Source organism: Arachis hypogaea, chromosome 16, assembly GCF_003086295.3.
Source record: "Arachis hypogaea cultivar Tifrunner chromosome 16, arahy.Tifrunner.gnm2.J5K5, whole genome shotgun sequence".
NCBI lineage: Eukaryota > Viridiplantae > Streptophyta > Magnoliopsida > Fabales > Fabaceae > Arachis > Arachis hypogaea.
The window spans coordinates 40266845-40293927 of NC_092051.1; the positions used below are offsets into that span (position 1 = coordinate 40266845).

Here is a 27083-nt window from a genome sequence, read left to right on the forward strand (position 1 = left end):
TATTTATTTAAAAATAAGTTATAAATTGATGAATAAATAGTATTTTTATATATAGTTATAGTTGGATTAAAAATTAAATTTTTCAATTATTAAATTACTCCTATTTTTAATAAAAATACCTAAAACTGCCCCAAACCTAACTTTATTCTACCCAAATCGTAGCTCTAATTAAATCACACTCTCACCCACAACCCTAACATCACAGCCGCCACCCCACCCCAAAACCCTCACCTTCATCCCATTTCACACACACACACACGGAAACAAGAAGGAAAGGGAAGAGAGAAGAGGAAAGAGAGAGCTGAACGGAGGAGAAGAAAGAAGGAGGGGAAGGCCTTGCAGTCCAGCCCATCTTACCACCGCGCCGTCATGATGCCGAGCCACCACGCAAGGAGAGAGGGAGATGTCCCCGCTGCTGCCACTGCCGAGCAGAACCATTTGCAGTGAGGGAGAGAGCGCCACAAGCCAGAGATGCAGCGAAGAAGAAGATGAGCACCTCGCTATGCATCGCCGTTGAGATTCGAAGAGAGAGAATATGCACGAAGATGAGAGAGAGAGGGGGTCCGGGGCTGTCACCGCCTCCACTACGTTTGCCACCACTTTTGTCATCCTCCGCCACTGCCATAGTTGCCGGTGAACTGCACGCCATTTTTGGAGTCACAATTCTGTCACCGACGCTTCCTGAGGCCACTTTTCCTCTGTCGTCACCGTTGCCAGAGTTTTTATTCACTAGGTATGGCACTGTTGTCACCAGAAACACCGCTGGGGTTGCTACTGCTCAATTTAGTTGTTCTTCCTTTGTTACGGTAAGCGTTTACATTCTAAAACCTTTGAAAATATGTTTTCTATTATGTTTGGTTAGAAATTCTGAGATTTTGGTAGCATAGGGTTGAGTTCTGGTTATTGTATGTTGCTATTAGAGTTGTTATGGTTGCTGCAAATGTGTTTTTGAGCTATGGTTATGGCTGCCGCTTTTGCGGGCCAGGAGACAAACGAGTTTGTGGCGTGATGAGCGAATAATTTATACCCTTTTTGGCATTGTTTTTACATAGTTTTTAGTATGTTTTTATTACTTTTTATTATATTTTTATTAGTTTTTATTCAAAAATCACATTTCTATACTTTACTATGAGTTTGTCTATTTTCTATGATTTTAGGTATTTTCTGACTGAAATTGAGGGACCTGAGCAAAAATCTGATTCAGAGGCTGAAAAAGGACTGCAGATGCTGTTGGATTCTGACAATGCTACATTCGAAATGGATTTTCTGGAGTTACAGAAACCCAATTGGCACGCTCTCAATTGCGTTGGAAAGTCGACATCCTAGGCTTTCCAGCAATATATAACAGTCTATATTTTGCCCGAGATTTGATAGCCTAAATAGGCTTCCAAAGTCAGCCTAAAACATCTTGGCGTAAAACGCCCAAACTGGCACCAGAATTGGAGTTAAATGCCCAAACTGGCACCAAAGCTGGCGTTTAACTCCAAGAATAGCCTATGCACGAAAAAGCTTCAATGCTCAACTCAAGCACACACCAAGTGGGCCCCAGAAGTGGATTTCTGCACTATCTGCACTTAGTTACTCATTTTTTGTAACCATAGGTTACTAGTTTAGTATAAAAACTACTTTTAGAGATTTATTTTATATCTTTTGTTCATCTTTTGATCGAGTTTTCAGAATTTGATCTGAGAGAATTGTACACATTTGGAGGCTGGCCTTACGGCCATGCCTAGACCTTTTTCACTTATGTATTTTCTACGGTGGAGTTTCTACACCCCATAGATTAAGGTGTAGAACTCTGCTGTTCTTCATGAATTAATGCAATTACTACTATTTTTCCTTCAATTCACGCCTACTTCTTCTCCAAGATATACTCTTGTTCTTAATTTAGTTAAGTCAGAATAAAGGAGTGACCCGTGACAATCACCCAATCTTCGTTACTCGCTTAGCCAAGATCCACGTGCCTGACAACCACAAGTGGTCTACATGATGTTCAACGTAGTCATTGGACGACAGCCGGAGTATATTCTCTTGGATATCTAATACACGGACCGAGTCCGTGAGATTAGTATCTTCGTGGTATAGGCTATAATTATTGGCAGCATTCCTGGGATCCGGAAAGTCTAAACCTTGTCTATGGTATTCCGAGTAGGATCCGGGAAGGGATGACTGCAAAGAGCTTCAAACCTACGAATGTTGGGTGCAAGTGACAGTGTGCAAAAGGATCAATGGATCCTATTCCGACTCTAGCGGGAACCGACAGATGATTAGCCATGTGGTAGCTGTACCTGGTATTTTTCATCCGAGATGAGAAATTCGACAGTTGATTAGCTGTGCAGAAACCGTAGAGGACCATTTTCACTGAGAGGATCTTACAGCTTGCCATGGAAGGAGGTAACGCATGGTTGGAAGAAGGAAATAGGAAAGCAGAGGTTCAGAAGCAACAAAGCATCTCCATACGCTTATCTGAAATTCTCACCAGTGAATTACATAAGTAACTTTATTTTATTTTCTGTTTTATTTATATTTTAATTATCAAAACCTCATAACCATTTGAATCCGCCTGACTGAGATTTACAAGGATGACCATAGCTTGCTTCAAGCCGACAATCTCCGTGGGATCGACCCTTACTCACGTAAGGTATTACTTGGACGACCCAGTGCACTTGCTGGTTAGTTACGCAAAGTTGTGAAGAAGTGTTGAGATCACGATTCCGTGTACCATGGCACATTTTAGAGTTTTTGAGTTTTGAAAATCAAGGTAGGGGTTTTTCTTAAAACTTATTTTCTATTATGGAATTGTTATAAATAGATTTGATGTGAAAAATATATTTCTGGGATTATGTGGGTCTATGGATGTGTTTGATTGCTAGATGGAATTGTTCATTGCTTGAGTGGTGTTTGATTGCTGATAAAAAATGAATTACAAAAGTTAATTTGATTGAATATTGTGAAAAGTTGTTTTCTTAGTTTTGGAGTTAATTTGATATTGAAAATGAATCGGTATTGGGATTTGGTTTGTTGGATTTATCAAAAATGATTTTTGAGGATTGGGAATAGTTTGAGATAATGGAATTGGTCTAATTTTGGAAATGATTTGAAAAGAGTTTGAGAAATGGTTTGCTTAGGAACCTTGAAAGGTGGCAGAGTCCAAATTTTAGAGGAGATGCTGCCAAAATTTTTATAAAAACTAAAAGTTTCGTTTGAAGTGCTTCTTAGAATGAGTTGGATTTTTAAGGATTTTATAATTTTATTTTGAGTTATTAAGAAAAGGAATTATGTTTTGAGATTGATTTATTTAGAAAAGAATGAATTATGTTGATGAACGGAATGGGAAGAATGATGATGATTGAAAGAGAATGAAGAATGATGAGATTATGATTTTAAAACATGATTTTTGAATGAAACTAAATGATAACTGAGTGAGAGATTGAGTTTGAATGAAGGATGAGGATGATTGATATTGCAGTACAATATTTGAATGAATTGAATGATTATGAGATGTAGGTGACCGGGTAAGAGGCGGTGGTGTTTTCCACTTGCTCTAAGTAAGAGCTGAGACTCCGGGTAAGATGTAGTGGTATGATCCACTTGCTCCGGATAAGAGTTATAGGCTTCGGGTAAGATGCAAGGGTTGAGTTCTGTCGCTGCTTGCTCTAGGTCGAGAACTGTAACACATTCTGGGTAAGCGATAGGGGAAAGTTGTCTCCTGCTTCGGGTACGCGGGTAAGATGCAAGGGTTGTGGCTTGATCCCACTTACTCCGTGTTTGGTATTCTATCCATAGTTAGCTACCGGATATGTCGGGTTTGGCTTTACAACTGACAGATGGGACTAATTAGCCATAGGGCAGACATGCATCATATGCATTTGCATGCTTTGTTTAGGTTTGAACTTGTTTTGGTTTGCCTAATTGCTATCTATACCTATGTTTTTCTTGTCTGTTTTGCTTGTGTTTGTTCTGGTGTGGTACTTTTGAGATTGAGTTTTAGTGCTGAATTGATGATAGTGTTAATTGATTGCATGGTTGGTTTCTTATTGGGGTTTAGTTAAGTATGAAAAATCAAGTTAGTTCAGCATAGAATTAATGAACCTATGTTTAGAACATGTTGGTCATTCATACTGTTAGGAAACTTTTAAGATTTTTATATAAGAAAAGTGAGTTTTGGATTTATGGATAATTAACTGACTTCTTTTAAAAGGTTCTAAATTTTTGGATGGTTAAACTGTCGGTTTTCAAAAGATTCATAAGACAATGATAATCACTGAGCTTGAAAACATTTTTCTTATTAGATATCTTCTTATAACAATTTTGAAAATCTGTGGTGAGATCATGTGGTTAGGTTCTCACCCCTACAGGTTTATCTTTTCAGGAATCGAGTGAAGAATCTTACAAAGAGTTTATTTGCGTTTTACTTATTCGATATCATTATACTAGTTTAGTCATTATTTATTTATCCCTCGCCCTCAATATTGTATCTTGTAAAGAGGGTTAGGAGTTTTGATTGTTATGTTTGTAAGTTATGGTGTAAAGGACTTAGTTATTATGTGCGTATATATATGTGTGTATGTCTAAGTGGTTGTGATTGACTTGTATGTATGTAAGTGCATTTTCAAAGAAAAAGTATTTCTGATTTTTAAAAGAATAGTTTATACGGTTCGAGTTTTGCAAAGGCTCCTATTATATTATTTAGTATGGAAGTCGTCGTAATACTCCTCACTATCTGAGTGGTGTAGCTAAAAGCGTGACATTATGATAGTAAGGGTGTTACATGTCACCTAATTGTCAAACTTGATCTCACCACTGTCATTCAACCACTGCAATGTATATGGTTTAGGATGTCAAACACATGTCAAACCCAATTTCTCCATCATAAGTGTACTAGCCTGATGCGTGAGCATCTTATACCCTTTTTACTATCATTTTCTAGTTAGATTTTATTTATTTTTACTTGATTATAGTGAAAAAATCACCTTTTGATGCTACTTTGATATTTTTTGTGTTTTATAATTTTAGCTGAAATTCGGAGCAGTTTGAAGAAGTTTGAAGTAAGAAAGGAAAATGCTGACAGCACCCCCTGGGCGCTGAATGCCCACCCGGTGTTTCACGCCAGCAGGGGGCACAAACGAGAAACTTGCACTTCCTCCCTTGGGGTTTAAGGTCCATCTCTGGAGTTTAATGTCAGCAGCAGCCCGTTTCACACTCAATTGGGCCTCTCAAGTGGATTTTGCACCCTTTAACTTAATTTTATTTACTTTTTGTAATTTTTAATTACAAACAATATCTTTTAGGTTTATTATTTATTATTTTATTTTATTTCCTTATCAAATTAGGTTAGTATTTAAAGGAAAAGATCACTTAGGTTTAGGATCTTCTTCCTTCCACACTTTTCAGAATCCTGTTTTCTCTGTAAGTCATGAGCAACTAAACCTCCTCGTTAAGGTTAAGAGCTCTGTTTATTTCTATGGATTAAGATTATTATTCTTCTATTTTATTGTATGTTTGGTTCAATTCTAAGGATTGTTTTCGTTCTCAATCTTATGAACTGGGTGGAATGAGAGTATGACCCTTTTCTACATGAGTTCTTGTGATTCTCGAGAGAGTTATCTCACTTGAACTACAGATTGAAAACATTCCTATTAGACGGCTAATTACACAAACCGATGGGGAAAAGCAACATCTATTCAGCCGGTTTGGGGTGATTAGGGCCTTCATGGTATGAACTAGTTTTCCGAACTTCACCCTCTAATCTGAGTTAAGTGACCACGAGAGTGGCGGTTGACGAAGATTAGGGGAGGCTAAATCGCTAAGAGATTAGGGTTTAGACACTTATGATTTTCCATAGAATGAATCATTCATTGTTAAAATAGTTGGTAAGACATTTTAATCTAGAAAGAAAAACATCTCCGAGACCTTAACCATTTTCCTATATTGTTTTTACACCAAACCTTTGATTACTTTCTTTATTTTCTTGTTATTTGTTTTATGCGTTACAACAACAACAACTCTTTTTACTGTTTTCCTGACTAAGTCCAACAGGATAACTATTGCTTGAAAACAATCCTCGTGGGATCGACCCTCACTCACCTGAGGTATTATTTGGATAACCTAGTGCACTTGCCAGTTAAGCTGTGGGAAATTTGATTTCCTACACCAAGTTTTTGGCGCCGTTGCCGGGGATTGTTTGCGATAGACAACTACCGGTTGTCTTGTTGATTAGATTAGGTATTTTTTTCTTAGTTTTGTTTAATCACTTTTTCTTTTTAATTTTTGAATTTTCTTTTTATTTTTGAATTTTTGCTTATTTATTTTCTTTTAGTTTCTGATTTTAAGTTTGGTGTCTCTTTAGTGTTTTATCTTTTCTTTTCAAAAATTCTTGTATCTTTTCTTTTCTTTATTTTTATTTTCGAAAATTTTTAGGCTAATTGTTCATCTTTATTTTCAATTTTTTTTTGGTTAATCGCTTACTTTATTTTATTTTAGTTCTTTTTACATAGGATATCTCCCTGGGAGTTCTCTATACTCTGACATAGAGACTCCCACTTTTTCTTTATTTCTTGTTGTTTATGAGTAGGAATTGGGACAAAGAACCCCTTCTCAAGTTTGATTCTGAACTCGAGAGAACCTTAAGGCAGCGTTTGCAACAAGCTAAAGCGTACAAAGTTGGAGAGAATCTTAAGGAAGCCTTTGAGAAGGCAGTTGAAGAATCCACCATGGCAGCTTATGGCGAGAATCTGAACGCTGAGGAGCAAGCAAGGAAGATGATAGGCTCATATACTGCACCCACACCTGACTTCTATGGGCGCAGTATAGCTGTACCTGCCATTGGTGCCAACAATTTTGAGCTTAAGCCTCAACAGGTCACTCTAGTGCAGCAAAAATGTCAGTTTCATGGACTCCCTCAAGAGGACCCCAACAAATTCATATCTGAATTCCTGTAGATCTGTGACACGGTTAAAATGAATGGAGTGAATCCTGAGGTCTACAAGCTCATGCTCTTCCAGTTTATTGTAAGGGATAGAGCAAAGCAGTGGCTTGATTCTCAGCCCAAGAAGAGCTTAGACACATGGGAGAAGATGGTCACTGGATTTCTGAGTGTAGTATCATCATTCCTTAGTATTTGTGCTCTATTTTTCTTGGCTTTGCCGAAGCATGAGAGTCATCCAACCTGCTACCTTGTTCATTTCGAATTAATATTCCACACGTACCACCAAAATCTTGTAAGTTCTACTTAATGTAACTCGACACTACACTAAATATCCTACAAAGAGGTTTTCTATTCGGGTTTATCATGTACGATATTGTATCAATGTTCCTTGACATCAACTAAACACTTAAAGAATTACCATGCATCAACGTAAGAGTCTCTACTAGGTACTCCGATTACCAAATTAACCCAACAATAAAATTAATCAATTCAACTTTAATCAAACTTTCATGACTCAATTGCAATTTCCTTGCACACAAAGGTTAACCAATCAATGCTCTTAATACATATGTTATTTTCTTCTCTTCACAAATAATTTATATTATTTCCTACAATGTCAATTCTAAAAATTTTGAATAATTTTAAGGTTTAATTATCCTATTACTTCTTATTGTTTCATCGAATTTTCAATTAGTTCATTATACATCTTTTCTTTTCAATTGAATACCTATACTATATTAGATTTTGTAACTAAGTTCTTACACTACAAAAAAACGCTGAGAACTATCGAATTTATCATTGGATTATTGGCGTTAATTACGGTCGGAGGGAAACCATGACAAATAGGCACCAAACTTTACCGTCAGATTTACCATAAAAAAGACACGTTTAATGGAACATTGCATTTTGGTGATCTGCATCGCGTTACTGTTGGAAATATCTGCCGGTAAATCTGACGATAACTCTACCCTAAATTGGCGCCACAAACCCCCTCCCTCTTTATTTCGATTTCACTCTCCCTAACTTCTCACCTTCCTCTCTCTCTCTCTCTAACCTCTAACCCTCCCACTTTCTCTCTAACCTTCTCCTCTCTCCTCTCTATCAACCTTTTCTACTGCAGACATTGCCGCTGCTACCTTTGACGCTACCACCGCCACCTAGTAGGGTCACTGTCGCCGCTGCTGCAACACCCCTGCCACTTTTGGTTCTACCGCCATTGCACCTCAACCCCTCCTCTTTGTTTTCTCTTATTCTGCATTCAAGGTATTTTGTTTGAACTCCGTTTATTTCAAATTCTATTATATCAAGTTAATTAATTAGTTAGTAGAGTTTAGTTACTTTAATTTTCTACTTTAGTGGATTTAGGTGGTTCGGATAGGTTAGAATATGTTATATTAGACTCTAACATTACTAAAAATTTGGATTATTGAGCTGTTTGCTAATTCCTACTACTGAAATTGTTAGAAAAATGCTTGACTGTATTAATAATGATTGAACTGTTTGTGTATTACCTTAATAATAATTGAAAAAATTAACTGGTTAAGAAGGGTTGATGGATATTTGGTTTGGATAGAACCCTTGAAAGGTGGAGAAATCCTAATGTTAGGGTAGACTCCGTCGAAATTTCTATAAGATTTTCAATAAAATCGAAAAAATTAAAATTATGTTAGTAATGAACATAATTCATTACTAAATTAGGTTAATTATGTTAGTAATGAACATAATTCATTACTAAATTAGGTTAATATGTTAGTTTAATGTAAGTTAATTAAAGGGTTAAGTACGATTTTAATCCCTTAGTTAGGGGATGAAAATTTTTTTCGTCCCAAACCTTTTTTGCTTACACAATCATCCGTAAGGTTTAACTTAGTTTTAAAATCCTCCTTTTAACCAAATTTTTAATTTTTATTCCAAAAATATCCCTAACTAAAAAAAGAAAACGTTGAATAAGAGGGAAAGGGGGAAGGGAATCAAGTTGGGAAAGGGGAGTTGGTTCAGGGAAGAAGAGGGGGAAGGGAAGGGGAAGGGCCACCGCCTTTGCTCCTCACCGCTGCTGCTCCTCTCACCTTCGTGCTAACCCCAGAGCAACCGCGACCCTCTCCCCTCCTTCTCTCCTTCCCTGTCTCGGACCTCCTCAAACCACAGCTCACCGCCGGCGAGCCTTCCTTGCTTCACCACTGCGCAGCAACATGGAGCCCTTCTTCCTTACTGTCCCTAGCCTTATCTCCACCGTGAACCTCTTCCCTCTTCTCTACCCAGCACTGTTTGCACCATCTCGCCCTTGCCTCCCTCAATCCCTGTCGTAGAAGAAACCAGAGCCACCAAAACACCAGAACTGACGGCAGCTCCAGTCCCTTCCCGTCATGCCCAGACCGCCGACGCTCCTCCAGTTGCTATACTACCCTTGCTTCTCTATCACTGCTGATGCGACACCACTGCCTCCCCTGTCCTCTCTTTTCTATTTTCTCTTTTCATAATCCAAGTTACTATTTTGCTTTCAATTTCTATTTTTGGTTAGTGTTAGTTCCTTGATTTGATTCTGGATTAATTTAGCTGGATTTTAATTTTCTGTTAGTGGATTTTAGGTGGGTATGATAGAACTAGCTCAGGTTATTGAATTGTTGAAAAATTGATTTGGGCTGAAAGGATTGAAATTATTGATTTGCTATAATTGCTACTGGAATTATTTTGAAATGGTTAACTGTATACATGATCCATTGTTGTTGTTGTTCTTCAACGTCTAGTTGTTGTTGTTTTATCATTATTGCTTCTGCTTCTGTTCTTCAGCTTCTGGTTCTGCTTCTGTTTCTGGTGGATTTTGGGAAAAAAAGGGGGGAAGGGTATTTTCGTCTGAAGGATGATTTTGTAAGTAAAAAAAAGGTTTGGGCCAAAAAAAAAATTTCAACCCCTATCTTAGGGACTAAAATCATACTTAACCCTTAATTAAATTAGAATAGAGTATTTAGAGTTTAATTTTTGTTATCAAGGTTTCATATAGATTAATATATTAATTTTGTTAAATTAGGTTAATTTTAGATACGGTATATGGTTTAAATTAATTTAGAGTAACTTGGGTTTAGTTAGGATTGATTTAGGGTTTATTGTTGAATTAATTTAGAGTAATTAGTGTTTAGTAAATTTACTAACCAAAACACTTATTCATTTTAATTTAATTATTTTAAAACTAAAATACTATGTAATCTCCCTTTTTTTATTTACTAAACTGAAACACTTTTAGAATTATTTGTTATTTATTGAGTTTCTTCTTATGTTATTATTTATTAGTGTTTATTATGTTATTAATATGTTAGTAGATTTAGGTTGATTAAGTTATGTTAGATTCAATACATTAGGTCTTGAATTGTTGAAGTGTTTGGAAGTGTCTAATTATGTTAATTGCTGCATTGAAAATGGTTTTACTGAGAAATTATTGCTGAGATTGTTTGCTAATTGTTTAATTTTAGTTAAATTTAGTTTAGATTTGATTTGAATTTCACTTTCAATTTTGAATCAGTTTCAAAGTTAGTTCAGAGTTAGTTTTCTAATCTTAGTGCATTTAGGATAATTAAGTTAGGTTAGATTCAATACATTAGGTATTGAATTATTTTTCTGTTTGGAATTGTCTAGTTGTGTTAATTGTTGTATTAATTGTAAGAACCTGCATTTTCACGTAAAACCGTTTTAATAAAATAATCTTAGTGCCCGTAATAGATTCAAAATTTTAGAAGTTTTAATTTGAAAACAAAAATGTGAAATTTGATTTCAGTGAATTTTTATGAGTCAGAAAATGTATTTTCTAAGAAAAACTGTGAACCGGCAAACGAACCAGTCGAACCGATTTAAGTCTGTCCAGTACTGTGTTTTTAGAAAAGATATGATTTTGGAAATTTGGTTTATTGTTTTGAATGGATAAAAATAATTTAGAATCGAAAACCGGACACTAATCTTAAAGATTTTAGCTCAAAGTAGGCCAAACGGACATAAAGCGTTAACGGGTTAGACCGGGCCCAAACCGGGCCCAAGGTCCAACATATATAAACCCACTTAATGAGCTTTTCAGCTCATTTCCCTTCACTTTGAAGAGAGGGGTGCGGTTTAGAAGAAGAGAGGAGGAGAAGCCATTGTTACTATTCACCTCCTCTTTCAAAGCTCCATAACTTTTGATCCGGACCTCTGATTGACAAACCGTTTGCGGCCACGCAAAAATCTTGACGAGCTCTTCCTTTCTATCTAAGAAAATCTGCTTAGAAATTGCATCTTACATACCAGTTTTCTGCCCTAAGTTTCTGCACGTTTTTGGGTTGGGGTTTTGAGCAAGTTTTGTGGTTTTGCTTGTTTAGGTGATCTCTAGTAGCGGATAATTATTGGAAATTATCCCAATCCTCTTTGGAAAAGGTAAAGGTATGGTTTCGATTTTCTTTATGTAATATGTAATGTTTCTGGACTCTTAGGCTAGTTGACCCTAAGATAGGATTGAATGTTGTTGGCACATGAATAATTATATGTGAATTGATGTTAATTGTTGGTGGTATTGAATTGTTGTGGTTGATGATGATTGTTGGAAGATGTTGGTTTTGGGTGAGTATTATGATGATGATGATGGTAAGTGATGGATCAATGTATAAGAATTTATTGATGTGAAATGTTGTTGTGAAATGATGAAATTATTGGATTATATTGAGAGTGGTTGGTGTTGTTGATGATTGATAATGAGTTGTGAGAATGTTATTGGTGTTGATGAGCTTTATGATGGATTTGGTTAATGATGGATGGGGTTTGATAATGATAATTGCAATTTATGAGGAATTGTTTTGGTAGTTGAGGTTGTTGTTGGTTGATTGTGACTATAAGTGTGGATTTATGATTTTGTAGGAAATTATGGATTTGATAGTGACATATGGCATAATGGTTGAGTAATTTAAGTGAAATTGAGGAGAATGGTATGAAGAGGTAATGTGTTGTGTGTGGTAGTAGTTTATGATGTTTGGGTAGGTTTTGATTTGACTTTGAATGGAAAGTTGGTTAAAATTAAGGCTTTGAGGCTTTTGGGTAAAAGTTGGTTTTTGGTGAACTTTGTCTGATCATAACTTTTGTCTCGATTTTCAAAATCTAATAAAATTTGTCTAGAATTAAAGATCTTTGAAAACTCTTTAAATCAATATAAAGTTTGTGAAATTTGGAATTTTGTAGAGGAAGTTATGATCATTCAAAGTTGGTGTTAAAAATATGAAATTCTGCAAAGTTGCAGAATTTCAGGATTTTCTGATATGTGCGCACGCACAACCCTGCGAAAATCCTATTATGTGCGAATGCACGGACCTGTGCATATGCACAGGTAGGGGAAAGGGCTCTGGTGGTAGCGCTAGCATAGGTTGTGCGCGCACACATCAATGAAGAATTACGACCTATGCGGATGCACAGCCTTGTGCGCACACACAAGTCGGGAAGGGACGTCTGTTGGGGTGCTCGCACAGCTTGTGCGAGTGAACAGACTTTATAAATTTTAGTACTTGTGCAGACGCACACCCCTATGCGTATGCATACTTTCAAAATCTTCCTGGGCGTGCGCACGCACGCCCCTGTGCGGACGCACACGCCCTGTTTCATACATTTAAACTTTGTTTTCAACTATGTCACCTTCCCAACAAGGTTGTAAGCTTCTATAACACTATTTTAAAGCTTTTGGGCTTACTTTTAAGTATGGGATTATGGGAAATAGGCTAAGGGTTGTAGTCAATAATTATTATAAAATATTAGAGAATGGAGGCTTAGGTTTCTGGTGTATTGAGGATGGGTTGGTAGAGTGAGAATGAGGAATGGATATGTTGAATTAACAGTGGTTGAGATGAGTCGAGGACTCTGAATAAGATGAAGGATCCATGATATATTGAAAATGTTTTGAAAACCACTACACTACTTTTTATTGAAACTAAGAGACGCTATGCGCCCGGGCAGGGGCTCAGGTTGGATCCCGCCTGTTCGAGGTAGCGGCGGCGGCGTAAGGGCGGTGGTTCGTCCCGCTTGCTCTTAGATGTAAGGTCGGTAGCAATAGATCCCGCTCGCATCCCTTCGGATCTGTAGAGCGTGCAGGCACCGGTACCTGGACAGTGATCCGAGCACTATATCTCGGGGGTTCCCATATGAGAATTTCGAAGGGCGACGTCTCCATGGAGATATGTCGGGTTGGCAGTTAAACCGACAATGTGATATCACAGCCAATAGGGCAGACATCCATCATGTGCATCTTAGACTACTTGAGTTTGCCTAATTGTAACATGCCTATCTGCTTCTTAGACTACTTGTTGTATATGAATATTATTTGTGTTTTACTTGTTTGTATTAATTGTGATTGTTTGGTGCTGAGGAGGTTAGGTAGGCGGTGGGATGGGATCGCACGGAGGTTAGGTTGGAGAGGGCTGTGGGATACAGCGGTGTGATTAGTATTAGTTAGAATTTCCCCTAAGTTTAGATAACCCTGGTCTATGGTTTAAGTTCTTTTATTTATTTTGATGCTAAGCTTGAATATCAGTATGTGATGTGAAGTTCTAAGATTACCTTCGGCGTCCCGGAGCCTTACATCTTACATCATTGGGCACTGTCACTATACTGAGAACCTCCGGTTCTCATTCCATACTTTGTTGTTGTTTTTCAGATGCAGGTCGTAACCTACTTCGGTGAGATTGCAGATGTGGTGACAGAGCGGAGTATGGTTCCTCCTTGGTTTAATTTATTTTACTTTGTTATAGTTACTCTCACATCTTTTTGTATTTTATCTTTATGGCCTTAGGGGCTATGTTGAGAGATAGGTTGTATAAGCCGTTTTAATTCTAAAACTCTGTATTTTTTTTATATTTGTAACTAGTCGGCTTAAACTCCGCGAGCTGCAGCTGGTTCCCTATGCTTATATCACTATATTTATACATTCTTTCTATTCTCTTGTACCTATATCTGGTATCTTGTGCGTTAGCTTCGTGTGAACGTTTCGCACTTCTGAAATTTTATTTTTGAGCTTACTCCTTCATTAGGCATCTAGATTATATTATTTCCTTCTATATACATATATATGTATAAGCCTTAGGACTGTCGTAACCTCTGATTAACCTTTGCTTTACGGCTAGAGGAAAGGCTTAGGGTAATCAGGGTGTTACATTAATGACTATTATTTAATGACTATTATGGGTGGTTGTTGTCGTTTTCTTCTTGAGGGTAGATTTGGGTGTGGAGTTGGATGTTGCTGTTGACACACTTTTAGGGAGAATAGGCTTGGTAGGAGGCTTCGGCTTTGAATTAGTAGGAGGTTTTGGCTTTTGATTAGTACGAGGCTTCGGCTTTGGATTAGTGGGAGGTTTTGGCTTTTGATTATTAGGAGGCTTTGCCTGAGATTCATCATTTGGATTGGCAAGAGGTTTCTCCTGACTTGGAGGTTTTGGATTCATGAGAGATTTTGGCTTAGTTGGAAGTGTTGGATTAGTAGGAGGTATTGGATTAATAGGAGGGTTCGAAATGTCAATGGTGTTGATAGGCGTTGGCTTGTTTTGGGGGGATTGATTGCTGGGGTTCCTCGTTTTGTCATTAGGAGTGACCGTAGCACCTTCTTCTTCTGCAACATCCACTCCTATATTGTCCATGCCTACCTTTTCCTCCTGATCTTGTAAATAATCTGGAGATGTGATAGACAAGATTATGGTTGGTCTAGAATTTCACACAAAAAGAGTCACGTTGTAAGTATAGTTCTAAACTAACGTGTAATCCTACCGATCAAATTTAGAATTATTGGTTGTCACAAAGTCAACCCTAATATAAAGTAACCGAGAGTATTGGTCTCGGGTCGTTCTCAAGAGAATGGGCAAACATGTGCATCAATATTGGTTAGAATTTCGGGGTTGAGAGTCATGAATGAGAATTTAAACTACTAAACTTAACATGCAAGGAATCTTAAAGTGCAAGAAACTAAATCAAGGAACTAAGGTAAGGTATGAGCAATTTCAATCTAGCAAGAGAATATATAAGCTACTTCTATTCTAAGTCTAAGTGAACAACTAAACTAGCTACAACAAGAACTAAACAATTGGAATTTTTTAGGTTTCAAATATGAATGATAAAAGGCACTCTTGGCTAGGCATAGGGATTGGGGTCACTATCCTTGTTTAATAACCATATCTTGACAATTATGAGGAACCAAGCTCATTAAGTCTACCTCTATGCTCGAAGTACGTATAATGTCTACTTCAAAGCATTAAGTACGTCAAATGACTTGATCAATCTCAACTCATAAATCCCAATCCAACTACTAATGGACTTAGTAGTAGATTGGTGTCAATGGGTATCAACTTGACCACTAGGGCTCTCAAATCACCAAATCAATTAGACTCAATAATTCAAGTTTACCCAATCCCCTTAGCCTAGGCCAAGAGTAAAGAAAACTACTCCATAATCAAATGAAACATTTCATCAAACACATGGCATGCATTAATAAAAGACATATTCAAATTGCAAACTAATTGGAAACTACAAGTACCCACTAACAATTATCGATGGAAAATAACTCAAACAACACTATTAATCATAGAAAATATCAATACACTAGTAGAAATTCAAGATCTACAAAGTTCATAAAATGAGAAGAAAAGGGAAAATAATAAGAAAATTCAAATTCAAACATAAGATCTAAACAAAATGAAAACTAGAGAACTCAAATTGAGTAATTAAAACTAAAATTAACAAAATCGAATTCAGCAATTCAACAAGGGAAGATCAAATCAAACTAGATCTAGAGAAGAGCAAGAGTTTCTCTCCCTAGAACATGAGAACCAAAAACTATCTCAAAATGTGTGTAAAGTGTACAATGAATGATCCCCCCTCCCTTTCCCCCTAGAGTTCTTGGGTCTTTTCCATGCAGAATCCAGCTGAATTTGGGCCTAGAGCCCCTCAGAAATCTCCAGCCACGATTTCATTAATGAGGTCACGTGCTGGGCGTCACGCGTACGCATCGGTCACGCGTGCGCGTCGTCTGAGTTTCACGAGCCATGCGTACGCGTCAGGCATGCGTACGCGTCACTGGGAGTTTTGCCATTCCACGCGAATGCATCAACTCTCGCGCGCCATTCCTAGCCTCTTGCACCCACGCGTGCGCATCACAGCCAATTCTCCAAAGCTCAATTCTTCATGTTCGTTCCACTTGTGCATGCTTCCTTTCTCTCTTCCAGGTCATTCTTGCCCTATAAACTCTGAAATCACTCAACAAACATATCACGTCATCGAATGGTAATAGTAGAGGATCAAAATATGGCATTTTTAAGGCAAAAGAAGCATGTTTTCAATCATGAAGCAAAATTAGGAGTGGAACACAAAGCCATGCAATTTATATGAATAAGTGTGGAAAAACATTGACAAAACCCCCCAAATTCTACACAATATAAACCACAAAATTGGAGTTTATCAAACCTCTCTACACTTAAACCAAGCATGTCCTCATGCTAAAAATAAACCAAAGAATATAGGAGAATGGGGTTCATGAAATGCAAACTTTCCTACATGAATGCATGCAACTAATGCAAATGTATCTATCTACTCGGTCAATTGTGAATCAGCTTCCAAGAACATATATGAGCACATTGGGCCAAAATAACAATATAGTTCATGAACTCTACCAATTCAAACATCAAAGTAGTGTGTACATAACTTGCATGAAGAAAGCTCGTGAAAGCCGGGAACAAGGGGTTGAGCATCAAACCCTCACCGAAAGTGTTTCCGCTCTAGTCGCTCAAGTGTATCGGGTTGATTCACTCAATTCCCCTCTAATCATGCTTTCCATGATTTGTTTTTCTTCTAACAATCAACAATTGTTCAATGCATGCATACAAATATCATGAGGACTTCCCATAGGTTGTAATGGGGATAGGGTCAAGGTAGGATGCATATAGGTAAGTGGACTAGAGTTTGAATCTTTGATTAACCTAAGCTTCCCACCTAACCTATATAACAACCTATAAAATTCTAAACAAACCTAACTACCCATAATCCTCACTTTTTCACACACTCATGCATTCTCTTTTCAATCCACATCCTATATGCATTGATATTATTGAACTCTACTTTGGGGTGTTTTCTCCCCCCCCCCTTTTATTGCTTTTCTTTTTTATTTTTTTTCATATTTTCTTTTTTTTTTCTTCAACTAAAATATATACAAGAGCATCAATGCATATAGTTTAAATATTTAATGCATGAGCATGTACCTAATTCCCAAAATTTTGACAAAAATAAAAAAAAATACTCTTTTATCCCAACCAATGTTCCCACTCTCCCAAACTTGAATGATAAGCACTCTCACTAGCCCAAGCTAATCAAAGATCCAAACAAGGGTCATTTATTGTTTTTCACTTGAGGCTTGTAATGTACTAAAATTAAGAACAAATGGGTTAAGCGTAGGCTCAAAATTGGCTAACAATGGAAGATAAAAGGTAGGCTATTTGGGTAAGTGAGCTCAGTGAACAATGGCCTCAATCATATAAGTACATTCATACACAAAATAATGGACATATAGAATCAAACAAATCAAAGATTACAATCATAGAAAGAGAATAATGCACACAAGAATGGAAATAAGTGGTTATAAGATGTAACCACACAATTAGGCTCAAAACTCACATGCTTGTGTTCTTAGCTCAAAAATCATATTCCAAAATAAATTCTTCAAGCAAGTTCACACAAAAAATTTTTAAATTGGTAGGGTGCCCTAAAAATAATTTCTTGGGAAAGAAGTCAGCACCCTAACCAAGTAGTCCTAACAAAAAGCAACTACCATGCAAAAAGTCTTCAAATACTAAAACTAACCATGCAATTTATTTATCCTAATTAACAAAAGAAAATCAAAATTATGGGTGTTGAAAGGAAAAAGGTTGTTACCTATGGAAGTCGGTAACCGACCTCCCCACACTCAGAGATTTGCACAGTCCTCCGTGCTATTGGTTATGCGCAAAGTGGGATTGGGGTCGCCACCTCCATCATCCATCTCTTGAGTGCTCGTCTCGCTTTCATTTGAAGTGGATGTAGAGATGTCCGGCTTCTCCATAGGCGAGTTAACACAACCCCAAAGCTTCTTCATGTAAGAAAATCGGCGTTTATTCTGCCGCTCATATCGGTCCACCTTTTCAGTGAGCTCAAGAAGCAGTTGGTGGGTTGACTTCTGTGGTGCTGATGAAGTGGTGGGAATGCCGGAAGGAGAAGCTATGTCAAGGCTTGTGGTGTCCGTAGGAGGCCTAAGATATCTTCCGCTCAGGACAATGTCGCCCTTCGCCAGAATTATTGCCTTCATTTCTTTAGCCTCGTGGGGGACACCAGCAGCAGCAACCAAATCTGATACCAAGGCGGGAAAAGGGAGGTTACCCTTAGCATGGACGCGACCCATCGCTTGTCGGATGAGGAGAGGGATGTTAATTGGCCTCTCCGTGAGAATGCACCAGACAAGTAGGGCTAGGTCCGCTGTTATGGAAGACTCATGAGTGCTTGGAAGGACGTAGTGGGACAAGATTTGAGCTCACGCTCGAGCTTCCACAGTAAGTGCACGTGATTCAATGCACTTAGGCCGGAGCCTGAGTCTCCCTTAGGTCCAATGTGTCTCCGGTTGGCCAATGACCCTAGGATCAAATCCCAATCAAACTCAAATTCATTACGCTAACGTAGGACCGCTTGGTAACCGTCTGTCCCATCCGCCACTGGCAAGACCTTAAGTATCCCTTGAATAGCTTCTTCCGAAACCGGGACTTGCTTTCGGCGCACAAAAACTGACTGAAGAGAAGGAGAGTGGTAATTGGAGTAGAACTCCACCACCCAAGAAAGGTTGGCTTCCTGCGGTCTCCGCATTAGAAATCCCCATTATCGTCGCTCAATTCGGGGCATCATAAACTGAACAATGTGCTCCGGAGGGGCGAGGAGATAATCAAAATGATAATTATTTTCAACCATAGCGGGAAACATGAGCTCACAAAAGCGGTTAGAAAATCTTGTGGGGTCCTTCGCAGGGTGACCCTTCTCTTGCTCATCAATGTGAATAATCTTTTGTACCCTCTTGGAGAGGGGCTTAGCTTGTGGTGTAGGGCGCGCCTTGGTGGTTGAACTTTGAGGTGCCCTTTTTGTGGCTGGCTTTTTTGACGCCTTTTTCTTGCCTTTTGTGGTGGCCATCCTGAAAAAAGAAGGAAACGAGGAAACATTAAGCTCAAAGAAACAACACATGGAGAATAACATGCAAGTGAGTAGTAATGTCACAAAGGAATAGCGCGTCTTGAAGACATGATAGCTGTAACATGTAAACAAGGCAACAATATAATCGTGGGGCATATCACTAGCATGAGATGCAAGAGTAGGAGAAGCATGCAAGTATAAGGCAAGATAAGAATAAACTCAAGCATCAATAATCACTCAAAGCAACATGTGCAAGAAAAAGAATAAGCACAAAAAAATCTTGCACCTAGTCTAACTCCAAGACAATGAAGCATGCAATGGAAGAAGGTGCAGTTAGAAAAAAGTGGGATTACTAATCTTGCAATATGCTATGAAGAAGCAAGTCACGGGTAATGAGCATAAGAATGGTAAATATGAAGCATAATGGGATCAATGCACATAAAGAAACACAAGTGTATAGAAGAGAAGCACTAAGTTGGAAGCATAATGTCAAAAATGAACTAAAATGGTATAGGTGCTTTGCAACAAACACTTGGTGTGCAATCTTCAAACAATAAGCAAATTGGAGAGAATTTAAAAAAGTAACATCCCAAAATGAAATACCAAATATCAAAATAACACCACATAATCACAAAGGAGTCAAGAGATATCAAAATAACCCATCAATGCAAGAGAGAGCTCAAAGTTCAACACCCATGGAAAATATAAAAAGAAAGAAAGCAAATAAACAAGAACAAATTAAACAAAATATAACTAAGAAGAAATGGAAGAGAGCAAATAAATGCAACTAGTAAGAGGAAAATTTAAACAAAGACAAAAGAAGAAGGAAGAAAAGTAAGAACCTTGAGAGAAGAAGAAGAAGAAGGTAAGGTAGAGTGCAGGTGAAGATATAAGAAAAGAAAGGAGAGAGAAAGAGAATGAGGGACCGCCGTAGGTGGTGGTCGCCAGAGGTGGTGGACGCCGGTGGATGAAGTCGCTGGTGGTAATGGGCGGAGACAAGCTGGTAGGAAGAGTGGAGAAGAGAGGAGGAAAGAGTAGAAAAAGAAGGGTAATAAAAGGTTTGAAACAGGGCGCACTGCATATGAGCTGCGTCGGGGACGCGACGCGTGCGCATCATCCACGCATACGCGTGGATGACTAGAAAAGAATAGCGACGCGTAAGCGTCGCCCACGCTTATGCATGGGTAACCGAAAGGAGAGTGGACGCACACGCGTAGAAACAGTCATGCGTTGCGCACAGAAGTGGCACAGAAGTGGCACAACTCTTTGGAAAATGTACCGGAGGTTGCAAAATTCGCGATCAACGCGTGCACATCGCCCACGCTCACGCGTGGGTTTGCCAATGTTCCACCGATGCGTAGGCGTCATACGACGCACACGCATGGGGTGAGATTGTGCCCCTCGCACCAATGTAGCATAAAACTCGCACAACTCTCTGGTTTTTGTACCAGAGGTTGCGAACTCAGCAATCGACGCGTATGCGTCGCCCACGCTCACGCATGGGTTTGCGTTGTTGACTGGTGATGCGTACGCATCGTAGATGCGCATGCGTCAGAAGCGTTGTGCTCCCAACACAGAATTCACCCAGTCCCAATACACCTGTCTGGTTTTTGTATCAGGAGTTTGGAAAACGCATCGACGCATAAGCGTCGTCCACGCTTACGCGTAGAATGACATTTTTTTTACAACATAAAGAAAAGCAATTTTAACACAATCTTGGTAGGCATTCAAGCTAGATAGTTAAGAAAACACTCACAAATTCATGCAATACTTAAAATGAAGCATTTTCTCTAGCATTACCAATTCAATCATACTAAGATCAATGAAATATACATGAATATCATAACAATTCAACACAATCAACAAAATCTAGCATACCTAAACAAATTCAACAACATTAAACAATCACAAAATCCAACAAGGTTCTAAACTATACAAAGAAATTATGTACAAAGGAAGATCATACCATGGTGGGGTGTCTCCCACCTAGCACTTTTCTTTTACGTCCTTAAGTTGGACGGTCATGACCTTAATCTTCTCCTCCTTCAGGTGCATCCTCAAGTAGGAACACCTCCACTTCCCTTGGTGATTTGTAGCCATGATACTTCTTTATCCTGTGGCCGTTCACTTTGAATGTTGCACCACTTTGAGGGTGAAATAATTCGACCACACCATAGGGCTTCACCTCCTTTACTCTAAAGAGACCATCCCACCTTGAACGGAGCTTTTCGAGCATGAATCTGAGTCTTGAGCTGTAAAGAAGAACTTCGTCACCTTCTTGAAAATCTTTCTTCCGAATATGGTGATCATGGAATGTCTTAGTCTTTTCTGTGTATATTTGAGCATTCTCATCTGCCTCCATCCTAAGACATTCAAGCTCCTCTAGTTGCAATTTTCTGGCTATACCCGCCTTGGTGAAATCCATATTGCACTGCTTAACCGCCCAATAAGCCTTATGTTCAATTTCCACCGGGAGGTGGCATGCTTTCCCATAGACGATCCGAAAGGGAATCATCCCTAACGGAGTCTTATAGGCTGTCTTATATGCCCACAATGCATCTCCCAACTGAGAGCTCCAGTCCTTCTTTTGTAAATTCACCACTTTTTCCAAAATTCGCTTTATCTCTCGATTGGATACCTCCACTTGTCCATTGGTTTGGGGGTGATAAGCGGTTGCAACCTTGTGTAATAGCCCATATCGCTTGAGTAGTGCTTCTACCTTCCTATTGCAAAAGTGAGAACCTTGGTCGCTCACGATTGCTCGTGGCGACCCATAGCGGCATACAATATTGTTTCTAATGAAAGAAACCACAGTATTAGCGTCATCAAGGCGGGTAGGTATCGCTTCTACCCACTTCAGTACGTAATCGACTGCTAACTAAATATACATATGTCCACTTGAGTTAGGAAATGGCCCCATAAAGTCTATAACCCATACATCAAAGAATTCACAAAACAACATTAGTTGTTAAGGCATTTCATCCTTTTGGGTTGCATTTTCAGACTTTTGACATTGATGACATGACACACAAAATTGGTTAGCATCCTTGAACAATGTTGGCCACCAGAATCCACAATCCAAAACTTTTAGCCGTTCATTGTGGGCCAAAGTGGCCACCACACTCGGATGAATGGCAAGCTTTAAAAATGGGTTGGAATTCGAATTCCGGGACACATCTCCGAATTACTTGGTCTACTCCCTTTTTTCAAAAGTGAAGATCATCCCAAATGTAATATTTAGAAACACTCCTCAATTTATCCCTTTAATGTTTGAAAAGTTGGGATGGAAAATATTAGCAACCAAGTAGTTCGCCATTGGTGCAAACCAAGGAAAACTATCTGAAACAGCATGCAAACTGTCCAAAGGGAATGAGTCGTCAATCGGAAATGGATCATATTTAAGATTTTCAAGGCAGCTTAGATGGTCCCCAACTAATTTTTGTGACCTACTTCGATCCCTAATCTCAATGTCAAATTCTTGCAAGAGCAAGATCCAACGTATGAGCCTAGGTTTCGACTCATTCTTTGTTAACAAATATTTGAAAGTTGCATGATCCGTGTATACCACTATTTTGGAGCCTAACAAGTAGGATCTAAATCTATCTAATGCATGAACAATAGCTAAAAACTCTTTGTCCGTAGTGGTATAGTTGGATTATGCCGCATCCAATGTCTTTGAGGAATAAGCAATGATGTAAGGGAGCTTACCATTGCGCTGTGCAAGTGCGGCACCTACGGCATGATTTGACGCGTCACACATGATCTCAAACGGCTACGTCCAGTCAGGGCCCCTCACAATTGGTGCCATGGTAAGAGTTCTCCTTAACTCCTCAAATGCTTCCACACAAGCACTATCAAACTCAAAGTCTACGTCCTTTTGGAGTAGGCGCGATAATGGCAATGCAATCTTACTGAAATTCTTGATAAAGCGCCTATAGAATCCTGCATGCCCCAAAAAAAGAATGAACCTCCCTCATAGAAGAGGGGTGAGGTAAACTGGTAATGACATCAACCTTGGCCGGGTCCACAGAAATGCCCTTATCAGAAACTATGTGTCCTAACAATATACCTTGTCTCACCATGAAGTGACATTTTTCGAAATTGAGGACAAGGTTAATGTCAACACACCTCTCTAAGACCTTGGCCAATTTCTCTAAACAACTATCAAAAGAAGTCCCATATACACTGAAATCATCCATAAAGACTTCCAGACAACTCTCGTAAGATCGGAAAAGACACTAGTTATGCACCGCTGAAAAGTGGCGGGTGCATTGCATAACCCAAATGGCATCCTTTTGTAAGCAAAGGTGCCAAAGGGACAAGTAAAGGTGGTCTTGTCCTGATCCTCAGGAGCAATATGTATCTGAAGTAGCCAGTAAAACCATCAAGAAAGCAATAATGAGATTTACCTGCAAGTCGGTCCAACATCTGGTCAATGAATGGCCAGGGGTAATGGTCTTTCCTTGTTGCGGTGTGTAGCCTCCTATAATCGATGCATACTTACCAAGCATTTTGCACTCTTGTAGTCACCTCTTCACTATCATCCTTCTTGACAGTCGTGATTCTTGATTTCTTTGGAACAACTTGGACCGGGCTCACCCACTCACTGTCAGAAATCGGATAGATAATACCCGCATCAAGTAGCCTTGTGACTTCCTTTTTCACCACATCAAGAATAGTAGGGTTGAGCCTTCTTTGGGGTTGTCTAAATGGCTGAGCTCCCTCTTGGAGAAAAATACGATGCATACATATACGGGGGTCAATCCTCACAATGTCCGCCAAGCTCCAACCGATTACTTTCTTGTGCTTCCTTAGGACCTCTAGGAGTTTCTCTTCTTCTTGGCTAGAAAGCTCACTAGCAATAATGACCGAAAACTTCTAGTTGTCCTCAAGGAATGCATACTTCAAGTGAGAGGATAGAGGCTTCAATTCACTTTTTGCTTCAAATTGGGGTTCTTTTTCACTAAGAACATGAAGCTCATCTTCATCAACTTTCTCTTGCTCACCCTCATGTTTATCCTTCTCTTCAACAACAGGATAGTGCAACTTGTTGTGATCTTCTCTTTGTATCTCTGCTACTACCTCATCAATCACATCACATTAGAGAACGGAGTGCTCTTCGGGTGGGTGTCTCATGGCCTCTTCTAAATTAAATTTGATGGTCTTGTCATCTACCTCAAAGGAGTATGTGCCGGTAAAGGCATCCAATTTAAACTTAGAGGTCTTCAAGAATGGTCTACCAAGCAAAACGGAGGAAGAACTTCCATTATCCGTTGGAGGTATCTCAAGGATATAGAAATCAACCGGAAACACTAAATCCTTGAGTGTCACAAGCACATCTTCCACTATCCCTACTACGGTGATCACACTCTTATCGGCTAAAACAAATTTGGCGGCCGACCTTTTTAATGGAGCTAAATTCAACCTTGCAAATATAGAAAATGGCATGATACTTACACAAGCCCTTAAATCGCACATCCAATCATAAAATGCAACTCCACCAATTAAACAAGACACTAAACATGGTCCGGGGTCACTACACTTTTCCGGAATAGACCTCATCAATGAAGAAATGGAACTACCCAATGATAATGTTTCCAACTCACCAATCATATCTTTGTGTGTGCACAAGTCCTTCAAAAACTTAGCATACTTCGGAATTTGTTGAATGGCATCGAGAAGTGAAATGGTTACCTCAACCTTCTTGAATACTTGAAGCATGTTGGGATCAAACTCCGGAGTTTTCTTGGCCTTCTTTACCATGGAAGGGAATGGGATAGGAATAGATTCATCCATTATAGCCTTCCTCTTGGGCTCCTTGGGTCTCACCTCTTCTTCCTCTTAGCTTTTATCTACCTCTTCTTCTTCAAGTGGAATGTCAACAACCACTTCCTCCTCATGAATGTCTTCCATGGTCCTAGGAGGTATCTCCTCCAATATAGTCTCCGACCGTAGAGTGATAGCGTTGAGATCGCCCTTTGGGTTTGGAAGGGTTGGGATGGAAGGTTAGAAGAGCTTGAGGATTGGTTGGTGTTGTTGGAGGAAGGTAAAGACATCCTTGAAAGCATTTCGGTGATGTTGGACAATTGAGCATTTATGTTACCAAATTGAGCCTTATTATTCTCTTCATGTTTCTCTACCATAACTCTAAGTCTCTCTTGCTCATAGTAGAATGCATGGTTAGAATCGTCAATTTGGTTGGTGGAAGAAGATGAAGGTTGGTTGGATTGTTATCTTTGATGAGGAGTCTGGTATCTAGAATAATTGTTTTGGTTTTGGTAAGGTGCTTGATATGATTGGTTGTGATGATTTTGGTTGGCTTGATGGTTGTTGTTGTGATATTAGGATGAAGATTGGTGGTTGTTGTGGTAGTGAGAAGAAGAGTTGTTCCATCTTTGGTTTTGATTGCTCCCTTGTACATTGTCCCTCCACCCTTGGTTGGAACTATTACTATGAGAGTAATTATTTTGGCCTTGAGATTGATAGGGTGGACGGTTGTTATTGTTCACATTGGCTACTGCAAGGGTATAATCCTCTTGAACTTGGTGGCATTGGTCGGTGTAATGTGCGATGCTAGAGCATAAACCACATACTCTAGGAGGCCCTTCAAGTTGGAGGACTTGGGGTGGACCTTAGATGGCTTGGATTGAATAGAATGCCTTTTGTTCCTTGCGTATCTCCGTGAGGAGGGTAGTCATATCCCCAAGCACCTTGGTCAAACTTGATTCGGAAGGAGGTGCTTCCACCACACCCTTGAGGGGGTTGTTCCTCACCCTTACATGTTGTGTAGCCTCGGCGACATCATTTATCAAGCTCCAAGCTTCCGCCGCTGTCTTGTTTTTGGAAAGGGAACCACCACTAGAAGCGGTGAGCAATCTCTTATCCATCGTGCAAAGACCTCCGGTGAAATAGCAAATGAGCAAGTGAGTATCCAATCCGTGGTCTAGGCAAGATTCTAAGAGTCTCTTGAATCGAATCTAATACTCATATAGGGTCTCTTGGTCCCTTTGTATTATACCAGAGATTTCTTTCCGGATGTAGTCGGTCTTCTCAGACAGAAATAACTTGTCTAAAAACTCTCTTCTCAACAAATCCCATTCAGCCACTACCTCATCCGGTTGGGAATAGAACCACTCTTTTGCTTTCACCTCAAGAGAGAAGGGGAAAGAAAAGACCATGATGGCAATCTCATCAGCTCCATGCCTTCGAACCGTAGAACAAGCAACTTGAAAATCTCTTAGATGTCTGATGGGGTCTTGGCCCGAAAGTCCATGATACTTGGGAAGCAAATTAATCAAACTATTCTTCACTCAAAGTTCGGATCAAGATTTGGATATTTAGCTTGCAATGGTTAAAGAATAAGATCCAGAGCCCTCTTGTTCGTGCAAGGTGATTCTTCGTGGCTCTGCCATATAGTGTTCACCTGTAGGATGCAAAAATGTATCAGTTGTGTCAACAGAAGAATAAGAAGTAGTGGACTCTAAGTCGTTCTCGATTCCGTCTAATGGTTTGGCAAGTCCCTCAAGAGAGGCCGAAGCACTAGTCTTGTAACTCAACCGCCGCCTAACTTGCCGAGTGTGTAACAATGTTCTTTCAATCTCAAGATCAAACTCGGCTAAGTTAGTTGGGACCGAGTCATCTAACTTAGAATTCATAGCTCATGCATAAAAACAAATCTAAACTAAAAACAAAATATTGGAAACAAGTAAACTATCTACACTATTCACATATTCACATAACTAATATAAAGGCATACGATGCAACCATTCCCCGTAATGACGCCAAAAATTTGATAGACAAGATTATGGTTGGTTTAGAATTTCACACAAAAATAGTCACGTTGTAAGTATAGTTCTAAACCAACGTGTAATCCTACCGATCAAATATAGAATTGTTGGTTGTCACAAAGTCAACCCCAATATAAAGTAACCGAGAGTATTAGTCTCGGGTCGTCCTCAAGAGAATGGAAAAACAT

General features: G+C 39.1%; 1 protein-coding gene across 1 annotated transcript; it reads right to left on the reverse strand.

Annotated features, from left to right (window-relative positions):
* Nucleotides 1–21137: 21137 nt before the first annotated feature.
* LOC140180110 (uncharacterized) lies at nt 21138–24904 on the reverse strand. The gene is made up of 6 exons (XM_072220505.1): nt 24284–24904; nt 24012–24190; nt 23613–23714; nt 23178–23269; nt 22905–23050; nt 21138–21986 (listed from the first exon to the last, which is right to left on the reverse strand). The coding sequence occupies exons 1-6, from the start codon at nt 24902–24904 to the stop codon at nt 21138–21140; spliced, it is 1989 nt and encodes a 662-aa protein (XP_072076606.1).
* Nucleotides 24905–27083: the final 2179 nt, after the last annotated feature.

Excerpts from the sequence above, each read along its gene's own strand:
- LOC140180110 (XM_072220505.1), bottom strand. The coding sequence starts at position 24,904 with ATGGATGAATCTATTCCTATCCCATTCCCTTCCATGGTAAAGAAGGCC. Across the intron at positions 23,270-23,612 it reads ACAAGAGTGCAAAATGCTTG|TTGTTTAGAGAAATTGGCCA; the intron begins GTAAGTATGCAT and ends TTCTTTTGATAG. Across the intron at positions 21,987-22,904 it reads CTCTTACCATGGCACCAATT|TTAGCAGTCGATTACGTACT; the intron begins GTGAGGGGCCCT and ends ATGTATATTTAG.